This window comes from Phyllobates terribilis, unplaced genomic scaffold (genome assembly GCF_046119375.1).
Source record: "Phyllobates terribilis strain yellow unplaced genomic scaffold, ASM4611937v1 Scaffold_7__3_contigs__length_470593459, whole genome shotgun sequence".
Taxonomy (NCBI): domain Eukaryota; kingdom Metazoa; phylum Chordata; class Amphibia; order Anura; family Dendrobatidae; genus Phyllobates; species Phyllobates terribilis.
This window is the reverse complement of record NW_027362767.1, coordinates 434,407,958-434,430,473: the sequence shown is the minus strand read 5'-3', so window position 1 is coordinate 434,430,473 and position 22,516 is coordinate 434,407,958. Positions and strand designations below refer to the sequence as shown.

The following is a 22,516-nucleotide window of genomic DNA, read 5'->3' as shown; positions in this document are numbered from 1 at the left end:
ACACAGACACAGTACACATCACCTACACCACTGCTCCCTCCTGCACCCAGCGATCACACAGACACAGTACACATCACCTACACCACTGCACCTTCCTGCACCCAGCGATCACACAGACACAGTACACATCACCTACACCACTGTGCCCTCCTGCACCCAGCGATCACACAGACACAGTACACATCACCTACACCACTGCTCCCTCCTGCACCCAGCGATCACGCAGACACAGTACACATCACCTACACCACTGCGTCCTCCTGCACCCAGCGATCACACACAGTACACATCACCTACACCACTGCTCCCTCCTGCACCCAGCGATCACAGACACAGTACACATCACCTACACCACTGCTCCCTCCTGCACCCAGCGATCACACACAGTACACATCACCTACACCACTGCGCCCTCCTGCACCCAGCGATCACACAGACACAGTGCACATCACCTACACCACTGCACCCTCCTGCACCCAGCGATCACAGACCCAGTACACATCATCTACACCACTGCTCCCTCCTGCACCCAGCGATCACACACAGTACACATCACCTACACCACTGCTCCCTCCTGCACCCAGCGATCACACACAGTACACATCACCTACACCACTGCGCCCTCCTGCACCCAGCGATCACAGACACAGTACACATCACCTACACCACTGCACCCTCCTGCACCCAGCGATCACACACAGTGCACATCACCTACACCACTGCTCCCTCCTGCACCCAGCGATCACAGACCCAGTACACATCACCTACACCACTGCTCCCTCCTGCACCCAGCGATCACACACAGTACACATCACCTACACCACTGCTCCCTCCTGCACCCAGCGATCACACACAGTACACATCACCTACACCACTGCGCCCTCCTGCACCCAGCGATCACAGACACAGTACACATCACCTACAACACTGCACCCTCCTGCACCCAGCGATCACACACAGTGCACATCACCTACACCACTGCTCCCTCCTGCACCCAGCGATCACACAGACAGTGCACATCACCTACACCACTGCGCCCTCCTACACCCACCGATCACACAGACACAGTACACATCACCTACACCACTGCTCCCTCCTGCACCCAGCGATCACAGACACAGTACACATCACCTACACCACTGCGCCCTCCTGCACCCAGCGATCACACACACAGTAAACATCACCTACACCACTGCGCCCTCCTGCACCCAGCGATCACAGACACAGTACACATCACCTACAGCACTGCACCCTCCTGCACCCAGAGATCACACACAGTACACATCACCTACACCACTGCTCCCTCCTGCACCCAGCGATCACAGACACAGTACACATCACTTACACCACTGCGCCCTCCTGCACCCAGCGATCACACACAGTACACATCACCTACATCACTGCGCCCTCCTGCACCCAGCGATCACACACACAGTACACATCACCTACAGCACTGCTCCCTCCTGCACCCAGCGATCACACACACAGTACACATCACTACACCACTGCGCCCTCCTGCACCCAGCGATCACACACACAGTACACATCACCTACACCACTGCGCCCTCCTGCACCCAGCGATCACACACACAGTACACATCACCTACAGCACTGCACCCTCCTGCACCCAGCGATCACACACACAGTACACATCACCTACACCACTGCGCCCTCCTACACCCAGCGATCACACAGACACAGTACACATCACCTACACCACTGCACACTCCTGCACCCAGCGATCACAGACACAGTACACATCACCTACACCACTGCTCCCTCCTGCACCCAGCGATCACAGACACAGTACACATCACCTACACCACTGCGCCCTCCTGCACCCAGCGATCACACACACAGTACACATCACCTACACCACTGCTCCCTCCTGCACCCAGCGATCACACACAGTGCACATCACCTACACCACTGCACCCTCCTGCACCCAGCGATCACACACAGTACACATCACCTACACCACTGCTCCCTCCTGCACCCAGCGATCACACAGACACAGTACACATCACCTACACCACTGCGCCCTCCTACACCCAGCGATCACACACAGTACATATCACCTACACCACTGCTCCCTCCTGCACCCAGCAATCACACAGACACAGTACACATCACCTACACCACTGCACCCTCCTGCACCCAGCGATCACACAGACACAGTACACATCACCTACACCACTGCTCCCTCCTGCACCCAGCGATCACACACACAGTACACATCACCTACACCACTGCTCCCTCCTGCACCCAGCGATCACACAGACACAGTACACATCACCTACACCACTGCTCCCTCCTGCACCCAGCGATCACACAGACACAGTACACATCACCTACACCACTGCGCCCTCCTGCACCCAGCGATCACACACACAGTACACATCACCTACACCACTGCACCCTCCTGCACCCAGCGATCACAGACACAGTACACATCACCTACACCACTGCGCCCTCCTGCACCCAGCGATCACACAGACACAGTACACATCACCTACACCACTGCGCCTTCCTGCACCCAGCGATCACACACAGTACACATCACCTACACCACTGCGCCCTCCTGCACCCAGCGATCACAGACACAGTACACATCACCTACACCACTGCGCCCTCCTGCACCCAGCGATCACACACACAGTACACATCACCTACACCACTGCGCCTTCCTGCACCCAGCGATCACACACAGTACACATCACCTACACCACTGCGCCCTCCTACACCCAGCGATCACACAGACACAGTACACATCACCTACACCACTGCTCCCTCCTGCACCCAGCGATCACACAGACACAGTACACATCACCTACACCACTGTACCCTCCTGCACCCAGCGATCACACAGACACAGTACACATCACCTACACCACTGCTCCCTCCTGCACCCAGCGATCACACACACAGTACACATCACCTACACCACTGCGCCCTCCTGCACCCAGCGATCACACAGACACAGTACACATCACCTACACCACTGCGCCCTCCTGCACCCAGCGATCACACACAGTACACATCACCTACACCACTGCACCCTCATGCACCCAGCGATCACAGACACAGTACACATCACCTACACCACTGCGCCCTCCTGCACCCAGCGATCACACACAGTACACATCACCTACACCACTGCACCCTCCTGCACCCAGCGATCACACACAGTACACATCACCCACACCACTGCGCCCTCCTGCACCCAGCGATCACAGACACAGTACACATCACCTACTCCACTGCGCCCTCCTGCACCCAGCGATCACACACAGTACACATCACCTACACCACTGCACCCTCCTGCACCCAGCGATCACAGACACAGTACACATCACCTACACCACTGCTCCCTCCTGCACCCAGCGATCACACACACACAGTACACATCACCTACACCACTGCACCCTCCTGCACCCAGCGATCACAGACACAGTACACATCACCTACACCACTGCTCCCTCCTGCACCCAGCGATCACACACAGTACACATCACCTACACCACTGCGCCCTCCTGCACCCAGCGATCACACAGACACAGTACACATCAGCTACACCACTGCACCCTCCTGCACCCAGCGATCACACGCACAGTACACATCACCTACACCACTGCACCCTCCTGCACCCAGCGATCACAGACACAGTACACATCACCTACACCACTGCACCCTCCTGCACCCAGCGATCACATACACAGTACACATCACCTACACCACTGCACCCTCCTGCACCCAGCGATCACACACAGTACACATCACCTACACCACTGCGCCCTCCTGCACCCAGCGATCACACACACAGTACACATCACCTACACCACTGCACCCACCTGCACCCAGCGATCACACACAGTGCACATCACCTACACCACTGCGCCCTCCTGCACCCAGCGATCACACACAGTACACATCACCTACACCACTGCGCCCTCCTGCACCCAGCGATCACAGACACAGTACACATCACCTACACCACTGCTCCCTCCTGCACCCAGCGATCACACACAGTGCACATCACCTACACCCATCAATCACAGAGACACAGTACACATCACCTACACCACTGCTCCCTCCTGCACCCAGCGATCACACACACAGTACAGATCACCTACACCACTGCGCACTACTGCACCCAGCGATCACACACACAGTACACATCACCTACACCACTGCTCCCTCCTGCACCCAGCGATCACACACACAGTACAGATCACCTACACCACTGCGCCCTCCTGCACCCAGCGATCACCCAGACACAGTGCACATCACCTACACCACTGCTCCCTCCTGCACCAGCGATCACACAGACACAGTACACATCACCTACACCACTGCACCCTCCTGCACCCAGCGATCACAGACACAGTACACATCACCTACACCACTGCGCCCTCCTGCACCCAGCGATCACACAGACACAGTACACATCACCTACACCACTGCGCCCTCCTGCACCAGCGATCACACAGACACAGTACACATCACCTACACCACTGCTCCTTCCTGCACCCAGCGATCACACAGACACAGTACACATCACCTACACCACTGCACTCTCCTGCACCCAGCGATCACAGACACAGTACACATCACCTACACCACTGCGCCCTCCTGCACCCAGCGATCACACAGACACAGTACACATCACCTACACCACTGCGCCCTCCTGCACCCAGCGATCACAGACACAGTACACATCACCTACACCACTGCTCCCTCCTGCACCCAGTGATCACACAGACACAGTGCACATCAGCTACACTACTGCACCCTCCTGCACCCAGCGATCACACAGACACCGTACACATCACCTACACCACTGCGCCCTCCTGCACCCAGCGATCGCAGACACAGTACACATCACCTACACCACTGCTCCCTCCTGCACCCAGCGATCACACACAGTACACATCACCTACACCACTGCTCCCTCCTGCACCCAGCGATCACACACACAGTACACATCACCTACACCACTGCGCCCTCCTGCACCCAGCGAACACACACAGTACACATCACCTACACCACTGCGCCCTCCTGCACCCAGCGATCACACAGACACAGTACACATCACCTACACCACTGCTCCCTCCTGCACCCAGCGATCACACACACAGTACACATCACCTACACCACTGCACCCTCCTGCACCCAGCGATCACACAGACAGTACACATCACCTACACCACTGCGCCCTCCTGCACCCAGCGATCACAGACACAGTACACATCACCTACACCACTGCTCCCTCCTGCACCCAGCGATCACACAGACAGTACACATCACCTACACCACTGCGCCCTCCTGCACCAAGCGATCACACACACAGTACACATCACCTACACCACTGCACCCTCCTGCACCCAGCGATCACACATAGTACACATCACCTACACCACTGCACCCTCCTGCACCCAGCGATCACACACACAGTACACATCACCTACACCACTGCGCCCTCCTACACCCAGCGATCACACAGACACAGTACACATCACCTACACCACTGCGCCCTCCTGTACCCAGCGATCACAGACACAGTACACATCACCTACACCACTGCGCCCTCCTACACCCAGCGATCACACAGACACAGTACACATCACCTACACCACTGCGCCCTCCTGCACCCAGCGATCACACACAGTACACATCACCTACACGACTGCGCCCTCCTGTACCCAGCGATCACACAAACACAGTACACATCACCTTCACCACTGCGCCCTCCTGTACCCAGCGATCACACACAGTACACATCACCTACACCACTGCGCCCTCCTGCACCCAGCGATCACACAGACACAGTACACATCACCTACACCACTGCGCCCTCCTACACCCAGCGATCACACAGACACAGTACACATCACCTACACCACTGCGCCCTCCTGTACCCAGCGATCACACACAGTACACATCACCTACACCACTGCGCCCTCCTGCACCCAGCGATCACACAGACACAGTACACATCACCTACACCACTGCGCCCTCCTGTACCCAGCGATCACACACAGTACACATCACCTACACCACTGCGCCCTCCTGCACCCAGCGATCACACAGACACAGTACACATCACCTACACCACTGCGCCCTCCTACATCCAGCGATCACACAGACACAGTACACATCACCTACACCACTGCGCCCTCCTGTACCCAGCGATCACACACAGTACACATCACCTACACCACTGCGCCCTCCTGCACCCAGCGATCACACAGACACAGTACACATCACCTACACCACTGCGCCCTCCTGTACCCAGCGATCACACACAGTACACATCACCTACACCACTGCGCCCTCCTGCACCCAGCGATCACACAGACACAGTACACATCACCTACACCACTGCTCCCTCCTACACCCAGCGATCACACAGACACAGTACACATCACCTACACCACTGCGCCCTCCTGTACCCAGCGATCACAGACACAGTACACATCACCTACACCACTGCGCCCTCCTACACCCAGCGATCACAGACACAGTACACATCACCTACACCACTGCGCCCTCCTGCACCCAGCGATCACACACACAGTACACATCACCTACACCACTGCTCCCTCCTGCACCCAGCGATCACACACACAGTACACATCACCTACACCACTGCGCCCTCCTGCACCCAGCGATCACACAGACACAGTACACATCACCTACACCACTGCGCCCTCCTGCACCCAGCGATCACAAAGACACAGTACACATCACCTACACCACTGCTCCCTCCTGCACCCAGCGATCACACACAGTACACATCACCTACACCACTGCGCCCTCCTGCACCCAGCGATCACACACACAGTACACATCACCTACACCACTGCTCCCTCCTGCACCCAGCGATCACACACAGTACACATCACCTACACCACTGCTCCCTCCTGCACCCAGCGATCACACACAGTACACATCACCTACACCACTGCACCCTCCTGCACCCAGCGATCACAGACACAGTACACATCACCCACTCCACTGCGCCCTCCTGCACCCAGCGATCACACACACAGTACACATCACCTACACCACTGCGCCCTCCTGCACCCAGCGATCACACACACAGTACACATCACCTACACCACTGCTCCCTCCTGCACCCAGCGATCACACACACAGTACACATCACCTACACCACTGCGCCCTCCTGCACCCAGCGATCACACACAGTACACATCACCTACACCACTGCACCCTCCTGCACCCAGCGATCACAGACACAGTACACATCACCTACACCACTGCGCCCTCCTGCACCCAGCGATCACACACACAGTACACATCACCTACACCACTGCGCCCTCCTGCACCCAGCGATCACACACACAGTACACATCACCTACACCACTGCTCCCTCCTGCACCCAGCGATCACACACACAGTACACATCACCTACACCACTGCTCCCTCCTGCACCCAGCGATCACACACAGTACACATCACCTACACCACTGCACCCTCCTGCACCCAGCGATCACAGACACAGTACACATCACCCACTCCACTGCGCCCTCCTGCACCCAGCGATCACACACAGTACACATCACCTACACCACTGCGCCCTCCTGCACCCAGCGATCACAGACACAGTACACATCACCTACACCACTGCTCCCTCCTGCACCCAGCGATCACACAGACACAGTACACATCACCTACACCACTGCTCCCTCCTGCACCCAGCGATCACACAGACACAGTACACATTACCTACACCACTGCGCCCTCCTGCACCCAGCGATCACACACAGTACACATCACCTACACCACTGCTCCCTCCTGCACCCAGCAATCACACAGACACAGTACACATCACCTACACCACTGCTCCCTCCTGCACCCAGCGATCACAGACACAGTACACATCACCTACACCACTGCGCCCTCCTGCACCCAGCGATCACACACACAGTACACATCACCTACACCACTGCGCCCTCCTGCACCCAGCGATCACACACACAGTACACATCACCTACACCACTGCGCCTTCCTGCACCCAGCGATCACACACAGTACACATCACCTACACCACTGCACCCTCCTGCACCCAGCGATCACACACAGTACACATCACCTACACCACTGCGCCCTCCTGCACCCAGCGATCACACAGACACAGTACACATCACCTACACCACTGCTCCCTCCTGCACCCAACGATCACACACAGTACACATCACCTACACCACTGCGCCCTCCTGCACCCAGCGATCACACAGACACAGCACACATCACCTACACCACTGCACCCTCCTGCACCAAGCGATCACAGACACAGTACACATCACCTACACCACTGCGCCCTCCTGCACCCAGCGATCACAGACACAGTACACATCACCTACACCACTGCGCCCTCCTGCACCCAGCGATCACACACACAGTACACATCACCTACACCACTGCTCCCTCCTGCACCCAGCGATCACACACACAGTACACATCACCTACACCACTGCGCCCTCCTGCACCCAGCGATCACACACACAGTACACATCACCTACACCACTGCGCCCTCCTGCACCCAGCGATCACACAGACACAGTACACATCACCTACACCACTGCACCCTCCTGCACCCAGCGATCACAGACACAGTACACATCACCTACACCACTGCACCCTCCTGCACCCAGCGATCACACAGACACAGTACACATCACCTACACCACTGCTCCCTCCTGCACCCAGCGATCACACACAGTACACATCACCTACACCACTGCTCCCTCCTGCACCCAGTGATCACAGACACAGTACACATCACCTACACCACTGCGCCCTCCTACACCCAGCGAACACACACACAGTACACATCACCTACACCACTGCGCCCTCCTGCACCCAGCGATCACACAGACACAGTACACATCACCTACACCACTGCACCCTCCTGCACCCAGCGATCACACGCACAGTACACATCACCTACACCACTGCGCCCTCCTGCACCCAGCGATCACACAGACACAGTACACATCACCTACACCACTGCTCCCTCCTGCACCCAGCGATCACACACAGTACACATCACCTACACCACTGCTCCCTCCTGCACCCAGCGATCACACACAGTACACATCACCTACACCACTGCGCCCTCCAGCACCCAGCGATCACAGACACAGTACACATCACCTACACCACTGCTCCCTCCTGCACCCAGCGATCACACAGACACAGTACACATCACCTACACCACTGCTCCCTCCTGCACCCAGCGATCACAGACACAGTACACATCACCTACACCACTGCGCCCTCCTGCACCCAGCGATCACACACAGTACACATCACCTACACCACTGCGCCCTCCTGCACCCAGCGATCACACAGACACAGTACACATCACCTACACCACTGCTCCCTCCTGCACCCAGCGATCACACACAGTACACATCACCTACACCACTGCGCCCTCCTGCACCCAGCGATCACACAGACACAGTACACATCACCTACACCACTGCACCCTCCTGCACCCAGCGATCACAGACACAGTACACATCACCTACACCACTGCTCCCTCCTGCACCCAGCGATCACACAGACACAGTACACATCACCTACACCACTGCTTCCTCCTGCACCCAGCGATCACACACAGTACACATCACCTACACCACTGCTCCCTCCTGCACCCAGTGATCACAGACACAGTACACATCACCTACACCACTGCGCCCTCCTACACCCAGCGAACACACACACAGTACACATCACCTACACCACTGCGCCCTCCTGCACCCAGCGATCACACAGACACAGTACACATCACCTACACCACTGCACCCTCCTGCACCCAGCGATCACACGCACAGTACACATCACCTACACCACTGCACCCTCCTGCACCCAGCGATCACACGCACAGTACACATCACCTACACCACTGCGCCCTCCTGCACCCAGCGATCACACAGACACAGTACACATCACCTACACCACTGCTCCCTCCTGCACCCAGCGATCACAGACACAGTACACATCACCTACACCACTGCTCCCTCCTGCACCCAGCGATCACACAGGCACAGTACACATCACCTACACCACTGCTCCCTCCTGCACCCAGCGATCACAGACACAGTACACATCACCTACACCACTGCTCCCTCCTGCACCCAGCGATCACACAGACACAGTACACATCACCTACACCACTGCTCCCTCCTGCACCCAGCGATCACACAGACAGTACACATCACCTACACCACTGCACCCTCCTGCACCCAGCGATCACAGACACAGTACACATCACCTACACCACTGCTCCCTCCTGCACCAGCGATCACACAGACACAGTACACATCACCTACACCACTGCTCCCTCCTGCACCCAGCGATCACACACAGTACACATCACCTACACCACTGCGCCCTCCTACACCCAGCGAACACACACACAGTACACATCACCTACACCACTGCGCCCTCCTGCACCCAGCGATCACACAGACACAGTACACATCACCTACACCACTGCTCCCTCCTGCACCCAGCGATCACACACAGTACACATCACCTACACCACTGCGCCCTCCTGCACCCAGCGATCACACAGACACAGTACACATCACCGACACCACTGCGCCCTCCTACACCCAGCGATCACACACAGTACACATCACCTACACCACTGCGCCCTCCTGTACCCAGCGATCACAGACACAGTACACATCACCTACACCACTGCTCCCTCCTGCACCCAGCGATCACACACAGTACACATCACCTACACCACTGCACCCTCCTGCACCCAGCGATCACACAGACACAGTACACATCACCTACACCACTGCACCCTCCTGCACCCAGCGATCACACACAGTACACATCACCTACACCACTACACCCTCCTGCACCCAGCGATCACACAGACACAGTACACATCACCTACACCACTGCACCCTCCTGCACCCAGCGATCACACACAGTACACATCACCTACACCACTGCTCCCTCCTGCACCCAGCGATCACACAGACACAGTACACATCACCTACACCACTGCTCCCTCCTGCACCCAGCGATCACACACAGTACACATCACCTACACCACTACACCCTCCTGCACCCAGCGATCACACAGACACAGTACACATCACCTACACCACTGCTCCCTCCTGCACCCAGCGCTCACACAGACACAGTACACATCACCTACACCACTGCTCCCTCCTGCACCCAGTGCTCACACAGACACAGTACACATCACCTAAACCACTGCGCCCTCCTGCACCCAGCGATCACACAGACACAGTACACATCACCTACACCACTGCTCCCTCCTGCACCCAGCGATCACACACACAGTACACATCACCTACACCACTGCTCCCTCCTACACCCAGAGATCACACAGACACAGTACACATCACCTACACCACTGCTCCCTCCTGCACCCAGCGATCACACACACAGTACACATCACCTACACCACTGCTCCCTCCTGCACCCAGCGATCACACAGACACAGTACACATCACCTACACCACTGCTCCCTCCTACACCCAGAGATCACACAGACACAGTACACATCACCTACACCACTGCTCCCTCCTGCACCCAGCGATCACACACACAGTACACATCACCTACACCACTGCTCCCTCCTGCACCCAGCGATCACACAGACACAGTACATATCACCTACACCACTGCTCCCTCCTGCACCCAGCGATCACACACACAGTACACATCACCTACACCACTGCTCCCTCCTGCACCCAGCGATCACACACACAGTACACATCACCTACACCACTGCTCCCTTCTGCACCCAGCGATCACACACACAGTACACATCACCTACACCACTGCGCCCTCCTACACCCAGCGATCACACAGACACAGTACACATCACCTACACCACTGCTCCCTTTTGCACCCAGCGATCACACACACAGTACAGATCACCTACACCACTGCTCCCTCCTGCACCCAGCGATCACACACACAGTACACATCACCTACACCACTGCTCCCTTCTGCACCCAGCGATCACACACACAGTACACATCACCTACACCACTGCGCCCTCCTACACCCAGCGATCACACAGACACAGTACACATCACCTACACCACTGCTCCCTTTTGCACCCAGCGATCACACACACAGTACAGATCACCTACACCACTGCTCCCTCCTACACCCAGCGATCACACAGACACAGTACACATCACCTACACCACTGCTCCCTCCTGTACCCAGCGATCACAGACACAGTACACATCACCTACACCACTGCGCCCTCCTGCACCCAGCGATCTCACACACACAGTACACATCACCTACACCACTGCGCCCTCCTGCACCCAGCGATCACACACAGTACACATCACCTACACCACTGCGCCTTCCTGCACCCAGCGATCACACAGACACAGTACACATCACCTACACCACTGCGCCCTCCTGCACCCAGCGATCACACAGACACAGTACACATCACCTACACCACTGCTCCCTCCTGCACCCAACGATCACACAGACACAGTACACATCACCTACACCACTGCTCCCTCCTGCACCCAGCGATCACACAGACACAGTACACATCACCTACACCACTGCGCCCTCCTGCACCCAGCGATCACACACACAGTACACATCACCTACACCACTGCGCCCACCTGCACCCAGCGATCACAGACACAGTACATATCACCTACACTACTGCACCCTCCTGCACCTAGCGATCACACAGACACAGTACACATCACCTACACCACTGCGCCCTCCTGCACCCAGCGATCATACACACAGTACAGATCACCTACACCACTGCGCCCTCCTGCACCCAGCGATCACAGACACAGTACATATCACCTACACCACTGCACCCTCCTGCACCCAGCGATCACACAGACACAGTGCACATCACCTACACCACTGCACCCTCCTGCACCCAGCGATCACACAGACACAGTACACATCACCTACACCACTGTACCCTCCTGCACCCAGTGATCACACAGACACAGTACACATCACCTACACCACTGCACCCTCCTGCACCCAGCGATCACACAGACACAGTACACATCACCTACACCACTGCACCCTCCTGCACCCAGCGATCACACAGACACAGTACACATCACCTACACCACTGCGCCCTCCTGCACCCAGCGATCACACAGACACAGTACACATCACCTACACCACTGCTCCCTCCTGCACCCAGCGATCACACACACAGTACACATCACCTACACCACTGCGCCCTCCTGCACCCAGCGATCACACAGACACAGTACACATCACCTACACCACTGCACCCTCCTGCACCCAGCGATCACAGACACAGTACACATCACCTACACCACTGCACCCTCCTGCACCCAGCGATCACAGACCCAGTACACATCATCTACACCACTGCACCCTCCTGCACCCAGCGATCACACAGACACAGTACACATCACCTACACAACTGCACCCTCCTGCACCCAGCGATCAAACAGACACAGTACACATCACCTACACCACTGCACCCTCCTGCACCCAGCGATCACAGACCCAGTACACATCATCTACACCACTGCTCCCTCCTGCACCCAGCGATCACACAGACACAGTACACATCACCTACACCACTGCTCCCTCCTGCACCCAGCGATCACACACACAGTACACATCACCTACACCACTGCGCCCTCCTGCACCCAGCGATCACAGACACAGTACACATCACCTACACCACTGCTCCCTCCTGCACCCAGCGATCACACACACAGTACACATCACCTACACCACTGCGCCCTCCTGCACCCAGCGATCACAGACCCAGTACACATCATCTACACCACTGCACCCTCCTGCACCCAGCGATCACACAGACACAGTACACATCACCTACACCACTGCACCCTCCTGCACCCAGCGATCAAACAGACACAGTACACATCACCTACACCACTGCACCCTCCTGCACCCAGCGATCACAGACCCAGTACACATCATCTACACCACTGCTCCCTCCTGCACCCAGCGATCACACAGACACAGTACACATCACCTACACCACTGCGCCCTCCTGCACCCAGCGATCACACACAGTACACATCACCTACACCACTGCGCCCTCCTGCACCCAGCGATCACAGACACAGTACACATCACCTACACCACTGCTCCCTCTTGCACCCAGCGATCACACGCACAGTACACATCACCTACACCACTGCACCCTCCTGCACCCAGCGATCACACAGACACAGTACACATCACCTACACCACTGCTCCCTCCTGCACCCAGCGATCACACACAGTACACATCACCTACACCACTGCGCCCTCCTGCACCCAGCGATCACACACACAGTACACATCACCTACACCACTGCGCCCACCTGCACCCAGCGATCACAGACACAGTACATATCACCTACACTACTGCACCCTCCTGCACCTAGCGATCACACAGACACAGTACACATCACCTACACCACTGCGCCCTCCTGCACCCAGCGATCATACACACAGTACAGATCACCTACACCACTGCGCCCTCCTGCACCCAGCGATCACAGACACAGTACATATCACCTACACCACTGCACCCTCCTGCACCCAGCGATCACACAGACACAGTGCACATCACCTACACCACTGCACCCTCCTGCACCCAGCGATCACACAGACACAGTACACATCACCTACACCACTGTACCCTCCTGCACCCAGTGATCACACAGACACAGTACACATCACCTACACCACTGCACCCTCCTGCACCCAGCGATCACACAGACACAGTACACATCACCTACACCACTGCACCCTCCTGCACCCAGCGATCACACAGACACAGTACACATCACCTACACCACTGCGCCCTCCTGCACCCAGCGATCACACAGACACAGTACACATCACCTACACCACTGCTCCCTCCTGCACCCAGCGATCACACACACAGTACACATCACCTACACCACTGCGCCCTCCTGCACCCAGCGATCACACAGACACAGTACACATCACCTACACCACTGCACCCTCCTGCACCCAGCGATCAAACAGACACAGTACACATCACCTACACCACTGCACCCTCCTGCACCCAGCGATCACAGACCCAGTACACATCATCTACACCACTGCTCCCTCCTGCACCCAGCGATCACACAGACACAGTACACATCACCTACACCACTGCGCCCTCCTGCACCCAGCGATCACACACAGTACACATCACCTACACCACTGCGCCCTCCTGCACCCAGCGATCACAGACACAGTACACATCACCTACACCACTGCTCCCTCCTGCACCCAGCGATCACACGCACAGTACACATCACCTACACCACTGCACCCTCCTGCACCCAGCGATCACACAGACACAGTACACATCACCTACACCACTGCGCCCTCCTGCACCCAGCGATCACAGACACAGTACACATCACCTACACCACTGCACCCTCCTGCACCCAGCGATCACACAGACACAGTACACATCACCTACACCACTGCTCCCTCCTGCACCCAGCGATCACACACACAGTACACATCACCTACACCACTGCACCCTCCTGCACCCAGCGATCACACAGACACAGTACACATCACCTACACCACTGCGCCCTCCTGCACCCAGCGATCACACAGACACAGTACACATCACCTACACCACTGCTCCCTCCTGCACCCAGCAATCACACACACAGTACACATCACCTACACCACTGCACCCTCCTGCACCCAGCGATCACAGACACAGTACACATCACCTACACCACTGCGCCCTCCTGCACCCAGCGATCACAGACACAGTACACATCACCTACACCACTGCTCCCTCCTGCACCCAGGGATCACACACACAGTACACATCACCTACACCACTGCGCCCTCCTGCACCCAGCGATCACAGACACAGTACACATCACCTACACCACTGCGCCCTCCTGCACCCAGCGATCACACAGACACAGTACACATCACCTACACCACTGCTCCCTCCTGCACCCAGCGATCACACACAGTACACATCACCTACACCACTGCGCCCTCCTGCACCCAGCGATCACAGACACAGTACACATCACCTACACCACTGCTCCCTCCTGCACCCAGCGATCACACAGACACAGTACACATCACCTACACCACTGCGCCCTCCTGCACCCAGCGATCACAGACACAGTACACATCACCTACACCACTGCACCCTCCTGCACCCAGCGATCACACAGACACAGTACACATCACCTACACCACTGCTCCCTCCTGCACCCAGCGATCACACACACAGTACACATCACCTACACCACTGCACCCTCCTGCACCCAGCGATCACACAGACACAGTACACATCACCTACACCACTGCGCCCTCCTGCACCCAGCGATCACACAGACACAGTACACATCACCTACACCACTGCTCCCTCCTGCACCCAGCAATCACACACACAGTACACATCACCTACACCACTGCACCCTCCTGCACCCAGCGATCACAGACACAGTACACATCACCTACACCACTGCGCCCTCCTGCACCCAGCGATCACAGACACAGTACACATCACCTACACCACTGCTCCCTCCTGCACCCAGGGATCACACACACAGTACACATCACCTACACCACTGCGCCCTCCTGCACCCAGCGATCACAGACACAGTACACATCACCTACACCACTGCGCCCTCCTGCACCCAGCGATCACACACAGTACACATCACCTACACCACTGCTCCCTCCTGCACCCAGCGATCACACACAGTACACATCACCTACTCCACTGCTCCCTCCTGCACCCAGCGATCACACAGACACAGTGCACATCACCTACACCACTGCTCCCTCCTGCACCCAGCGATCACAGACACAGTACACATCACCTACACCACTGCGCCCTCCTGCACCCAGCGATCACACAGACACAGTAAACATCACCTACACCACTGCTCCCTCCTGCACCCAGCGATCACACACACAGTACACATCACCTACACCACTGCACCCTCCTGCACCCAGCGATCACACACAGTACACATCACCTACACCACTGCGCCTTCCTGCACCCAGCGATCACACACACACAGTACACATCACCTACACCACTGCTCCCTCCTGCACCCAGCGATCACACACACACAGTACACATCACCTACACCACTGCACCCTCCTGCACCCAGCGATCACACAGACACAGTACACATCACCTACACCACTGCCTCACCGTAATGGTTCTCATCTTACTTATCTCCACACAGGCCTCGCTGCATCTTATGGCTGCTGTGCCTGAATCATGAGCCACCATGCAATACACATCACCTACACCACTGCTCCCTCCTGCACCCAGCGATCACACACACACAGTACACATCACCTACACCACTGCGCCCTCCTGCACCCAGCGATCACACAGACACAGTACACATCACCTACACCACTGCGCCCTCCTGCACCCAGCGATCACACACACAGTACACATCACCTACACCACTGCACCCTCCTGCACCCAGCGATCACACAGACACAGTACACATCACCTACACCACTGCGCCCTCCTGCACCCAGCGATCACACAGACACAGTACACATCACCTACACCACTGCTCCCTCCTGCACCCAGCAATCACACACACAGTACACATCACCTACACCACTGCACCCTCCTGCACCCAGCGATCACAGACACAGTACACATCACCTACACCACTGCGCCCTCCTGCACCCAGCGATCACAGACACAGTACACATCACCTACACCACTGCTCCCTCCTGCACCCAGGGATCACACACACAGTACACATCACCTACACCACTGCGCCCTCCTGCACCCAGCGATCACAGACACAGTACACATCACCTACACCACTGCTCCCTCCTGCACCCAGCGATCACACACAGTACACATCACCTACACCACTGCTCCCTCCTGCACCCAGCGATCACACACAGTACACATCACCTACACCACTGCGCCCTCCTGCACCCAGCGATCACACAGACACAGTACACATCACCTACACCACTGCTCCCTCCTGCACCCAGCGATCACACACAGTACACATCACCTACACCACTGCGCCCTCCTGCACCCAGCGATCACAGACACAGTACACATCACCTACACCACTGCTCCCTCCTGCACCCAGCGATCACACAGACACAGTACACATCACCTACACCACTGCTCCCTCCTGCACCCAGCGATCACACACACAGTACACATCACCTACACCACTGCGCCCTCCTGCACCCAGGGATCACACACACAGTACACATCACCTACACCACTGCGCCCTCCTGCACCCAGCGATCACACAGACACAGTACACATCACCTACACCACTGCTCCCTCCTGCACCCAGCGATCACACAGACACAGTACACATCACCTACACCACTGCTCCCTCCTGCACCCAGCGATCACACACACAGTACACATCACCTACACCACTGCACCCTCCTGCACCCAGCGATCACACAGACACAGTACACATCACCTACACCACTGCTCCCTCCTGCACCCAGCGATCACACACACAGTACACATCACCTACACCACTGCGCCCTCCTGCACCCAGCGATCACAGACACAGTACACATCACCTACACCACTGCACCCTCCTGCACCCAGTGATCACACAGACACAGTACACATCACCTACACCACTGCTCCCTCCTGCACCCAGCGATCACACAGACACAGTACACATCACCTACACCACTGCTCCCTCCTGCACCCAGCGATCACACACACAGTACACATCACCTACACCACTGCACCCTCCTGCACCCAGCAATCACACAGACACAGTACACATCACCTACACCACTGCGCCCTCCTGCACCCAGCGATCACACAGACACAGTACACATCACCTACACCACTGCTCCCTCCTGCACCCAGCGATCACACAGACACAGTACACATCACCTACACCACTGCTCCCTCCTGCACCCAGCAATCACACACACAGTACACATCACCTACACCACTGCTCCCTCCTGCACCCAGCAATCACACACACAGTACACATCACCTACACCACTGCACCCTCCTGCACCCAGCGATCACACAGACACAGTACACATCACCTACACCACTGCACCCTCCTGCACCCAGCGATCACAGACACAGTACACATCACCTACACCACTGCGCCCTCCTGCACCCAGCGATCACAGACACAGTACACATCACCTACACCACTGCTCCCTCCTGCACCCAGGGATCACACACACAGTACACATCACCTACACCACTGCGCCCTCCTGCACCCAGCGATCACAGACACAGTACACATCACCTACACCACTGCGCCCTCCTGCACCCAGCGATCACACAGACACAGTACACATCACCTACACCACTGCTCCCTCCTGCACCCAGCGATCACACACAGTACACATCACCTACTCCACTGCTCCCTCCTGCACCCAGCGATCACACAGACACAGTGCACATCACCTACACCACTGCTCCCTCCTGCACCCAGCGATCACAGACACAGTACACATCACCTACACCACTGCTCCCTCCTGCACCCAGCGATCACAGACACAGTACACATCACCTACACCACTGCGCCCTCCTGCACCCAGCGATCACACAGACACAGTAAACATCACCTACACCACTGCTCCCTCCTGCACCCAGCGATCACACACACACAGTACACATCACCTACACCACTGCACCCTCCTGCACCCAGCGATCACACAGACACAGTACACATCACCTACACCACTGCTCCCTCCTGCACCCAGCGATCACACACACACAGTACACATCACCTACACCACTGCACCCTCCTGCACCCAGCGATCACACAGACACAGTACACATCACCTACACCACTGCGCCCTCCTGCACCCAGCGATCACAGACACAGTACACATCACCTACACCACTGCACCCTCCTGCACCCAGCGATCACACAGACACAGTACACATCACCTACACCACTGCCTCACCGTAATGGTTCTCATCTTACTTATCTCCACACAGACCTCGCTGCATCTTATGGCTGCTGTGCCTGAATCATGAGCCACCATGCAATACCATCCCAAGGACCTGGACTACCCTGAGCCCCACACAAAGGGGAGAAGGAGAGCTGGAGGAGTCAAGAACCAAATGTATGATAGAAAAGTAAATGTAACTGGATGCAGAACTGAACTTCTCTCATAGCACACTCCCTCTATCATGTCTAATATCACGCCCGATGCTTGCAATGTAGACTCTGACCTGGACGGCATCCTTCCGCCATCCCTGTATGCCGTCGTGTTCGTAGTCGGACTCCCGGCCAATCTTTTGGCTCTCTGGGCTGCCTGGCTGCAGGTGCGGAAAGGAAAAGAACTTGGAGTTTATCTTCTGAACCTCAGCCTGTCGGATCTGCTCCTGATTTGTGCACTGCCGCCCTGGACGGACTACTACTTACGGAGGGATGTATGGGGGTACGGACAGGGGGCCTGTCGCCTCTTTGGCTTCATCTTCTATACTAATCTGTACGTGGGTGCTGCCTTCCTGTCCTGTGTCTCAGCTGACCGCTACCTGGCTGTAGCTCATCCTCTGAGGTTCCCTGGGGCCCGGCCCATCCGCTCTGCAGCGGCTGTCTCTGCACTGGTTTGGGTCCTAGAACTTGCAGCAAATGCCCCTCCATTGTTCAGAGACGCTATCACCAGAGACCGCTACAACCACACTTTTTGTTACGAGAGTTACCCCTTATCTGGGAAAGGAGATGCACTGGCCAATGTGGGGAGGGTACTAGCTGGGTTTTTATTGCCCTGGGGAATAATGCTTTTGTGCTATGCTGGGTTACTCCGAGCTCTGCGGGGCAGCGCATCCTGTGAGAGAAGGGAGAAGAGACGGGTGCGTCGTCTCGCCCTGGGGCTTCCCTGCGTGGCCCTGCTCTGCTATGGGCCCTATCATGCTCTGCTTCTGCTGCGTAGTTTGGTCTTTTTGATCGGAGGAGGTTCTGTAGCAGCAGGAGAAAGCTGTGCACTAGAGGAGCGCTTGTTCCCAGCTTATCATGCCTCCCTGGCAATGGCCACACTGAACTGCTTGGCTGATCCGGCCCTTTATTGCCTGGCTTGCCCTGGAGCAAGAGGAGAGGTGGCAAAAGCAATAGGTAGAATGGTGGCATGGGCAATGGGTAAGGACAGAAGTGGCTGGAGGGAAAGAGGTGGGGATGGCAGAGAAATCGGCGGACGGGGTGAGCAGGTGGGAATGGTAGAGATGGGCGGGAGAGGGGGAAGCTCCATTGTCTGAGACGGATTAGGAACTGGATGAGAATGTACAAAATAGAATAAAAGAATTTGATGCCTTATAATTAAGTGTCTGTCCAGAGGGTAAAATAGAGGGGCAAGGTTTCCTGATCAAGAACTGTGAATTCTTGGATTAGACCTCTAAAAAGTCCTTCACCCACCACTTCTTCTATCCTTTGGATGAACTTGAAGGACATGTGTTTTTTTTTTTTCATCTACAATATGTAATTCTATGCATGGAGATTACACCCTGGAAAGACTCCAGAAAGCGATGTGCAGGTAGAGCGGTGCTGTGTGGCATCCTGCAGCCCTGTCTGCCATCTGTGTGCTGAGTCAGTGTGTTACGTAGACACATCCAGAACGCAGGGGCAATCGAGTTACACCGGAACAGCGGAGAGGAGGAGTGTGGGGTACACAGCTGCTACGAAGGGAGATCAGGCTGTACCAGGCACAATGCTCAGACATACAAATAAGGATTCCTAAACCTGCACTTCTGCAGTGCCAGCACCTGCTGTCTTGGCCCCCCTACCCCTATAATTAATAGTCATGGTCACCTATTCCAGACAAAGAACGAGAGAAAGGACATTTTAATGGTGTGCTATATACAGTGGCATCTGAATATTATTTCTCTAATGCAAAAACCAAGTGTCACAAGGAGTGGCGTAAGTGGACGCTCATGGGCCCCAATGCAGAAGCTCCAACGAGGCCCCCAATTATTGCAAATGTTTAATAGTAATGTTTTTTTTTTCATACAGTGACATGTAAAAGTTTGGGCACCCCTGGTCAAAATTACTGTTATTGTGAACAGTTAAGCAAGTTGAAGATGAAATGATCTCTAAAAGGTCTAAAGTTAACGATGACACATTTCCTTTGTATTTTAGGCAAAAAAAATATATATATATTTTCATTTTTTACATTTTAAAAATTACAAAAAGGTAAATGGGCCGATGTAAAAGTTCAGACACTCTGGAGATTTGTGTGCTCAGATAACTTTGACCAAGGTTTCAGACCTTAATTAGCCTGTTAGGGTTATGGCTTGTTCATTATCATCGTTATGAAAGTTCAGGTGATGCAACTTTCCCAACTTTATAAAAGCCTCCTCTAACCTTGTGCCAAACACAGCAGCCATGGGTTCTTCTGAGAATGGTGGAGGCCACAAAGCAGGAGAAGGCTATAAGAAGATAGCAAAGCGTTTCCAAGTTTCCTTTTCCTCAGTTCGAAATGTAATTAA

General features: G+C 55.9%; 1 protein-coding gene across 2 annotated transcripts in view; it reads left to right on the top strand.

Moving 5' to 3' along the window:
- Positions 1–21,331, top strand: part of GPR4 (G protein-coupled receptor 4) — a 49,126-nt gene extending 27,795 nt beyond the window's left edge. For both annotated transcript variants that reach the window (XM_073642105.1, XM_073642104.1), the window contains exon 2: positions 20,030–21,331. In XM_073642105.1, coding sequence (XP_073498206.1) covers positions 20,225–21,289 — 1,065 coding nt within the window. In that variant the 5' untranslated portion in view covers positions 20,030–20,224 and the 3' untranslated portion in view covers positions 21,290–21,331. The remainder of the gene's footprint in view (positions 1–20,029) is intronic.
- The last annotated feature ends 1,185 nt before the right edge of the window (positions 21,332–22,516 follow it).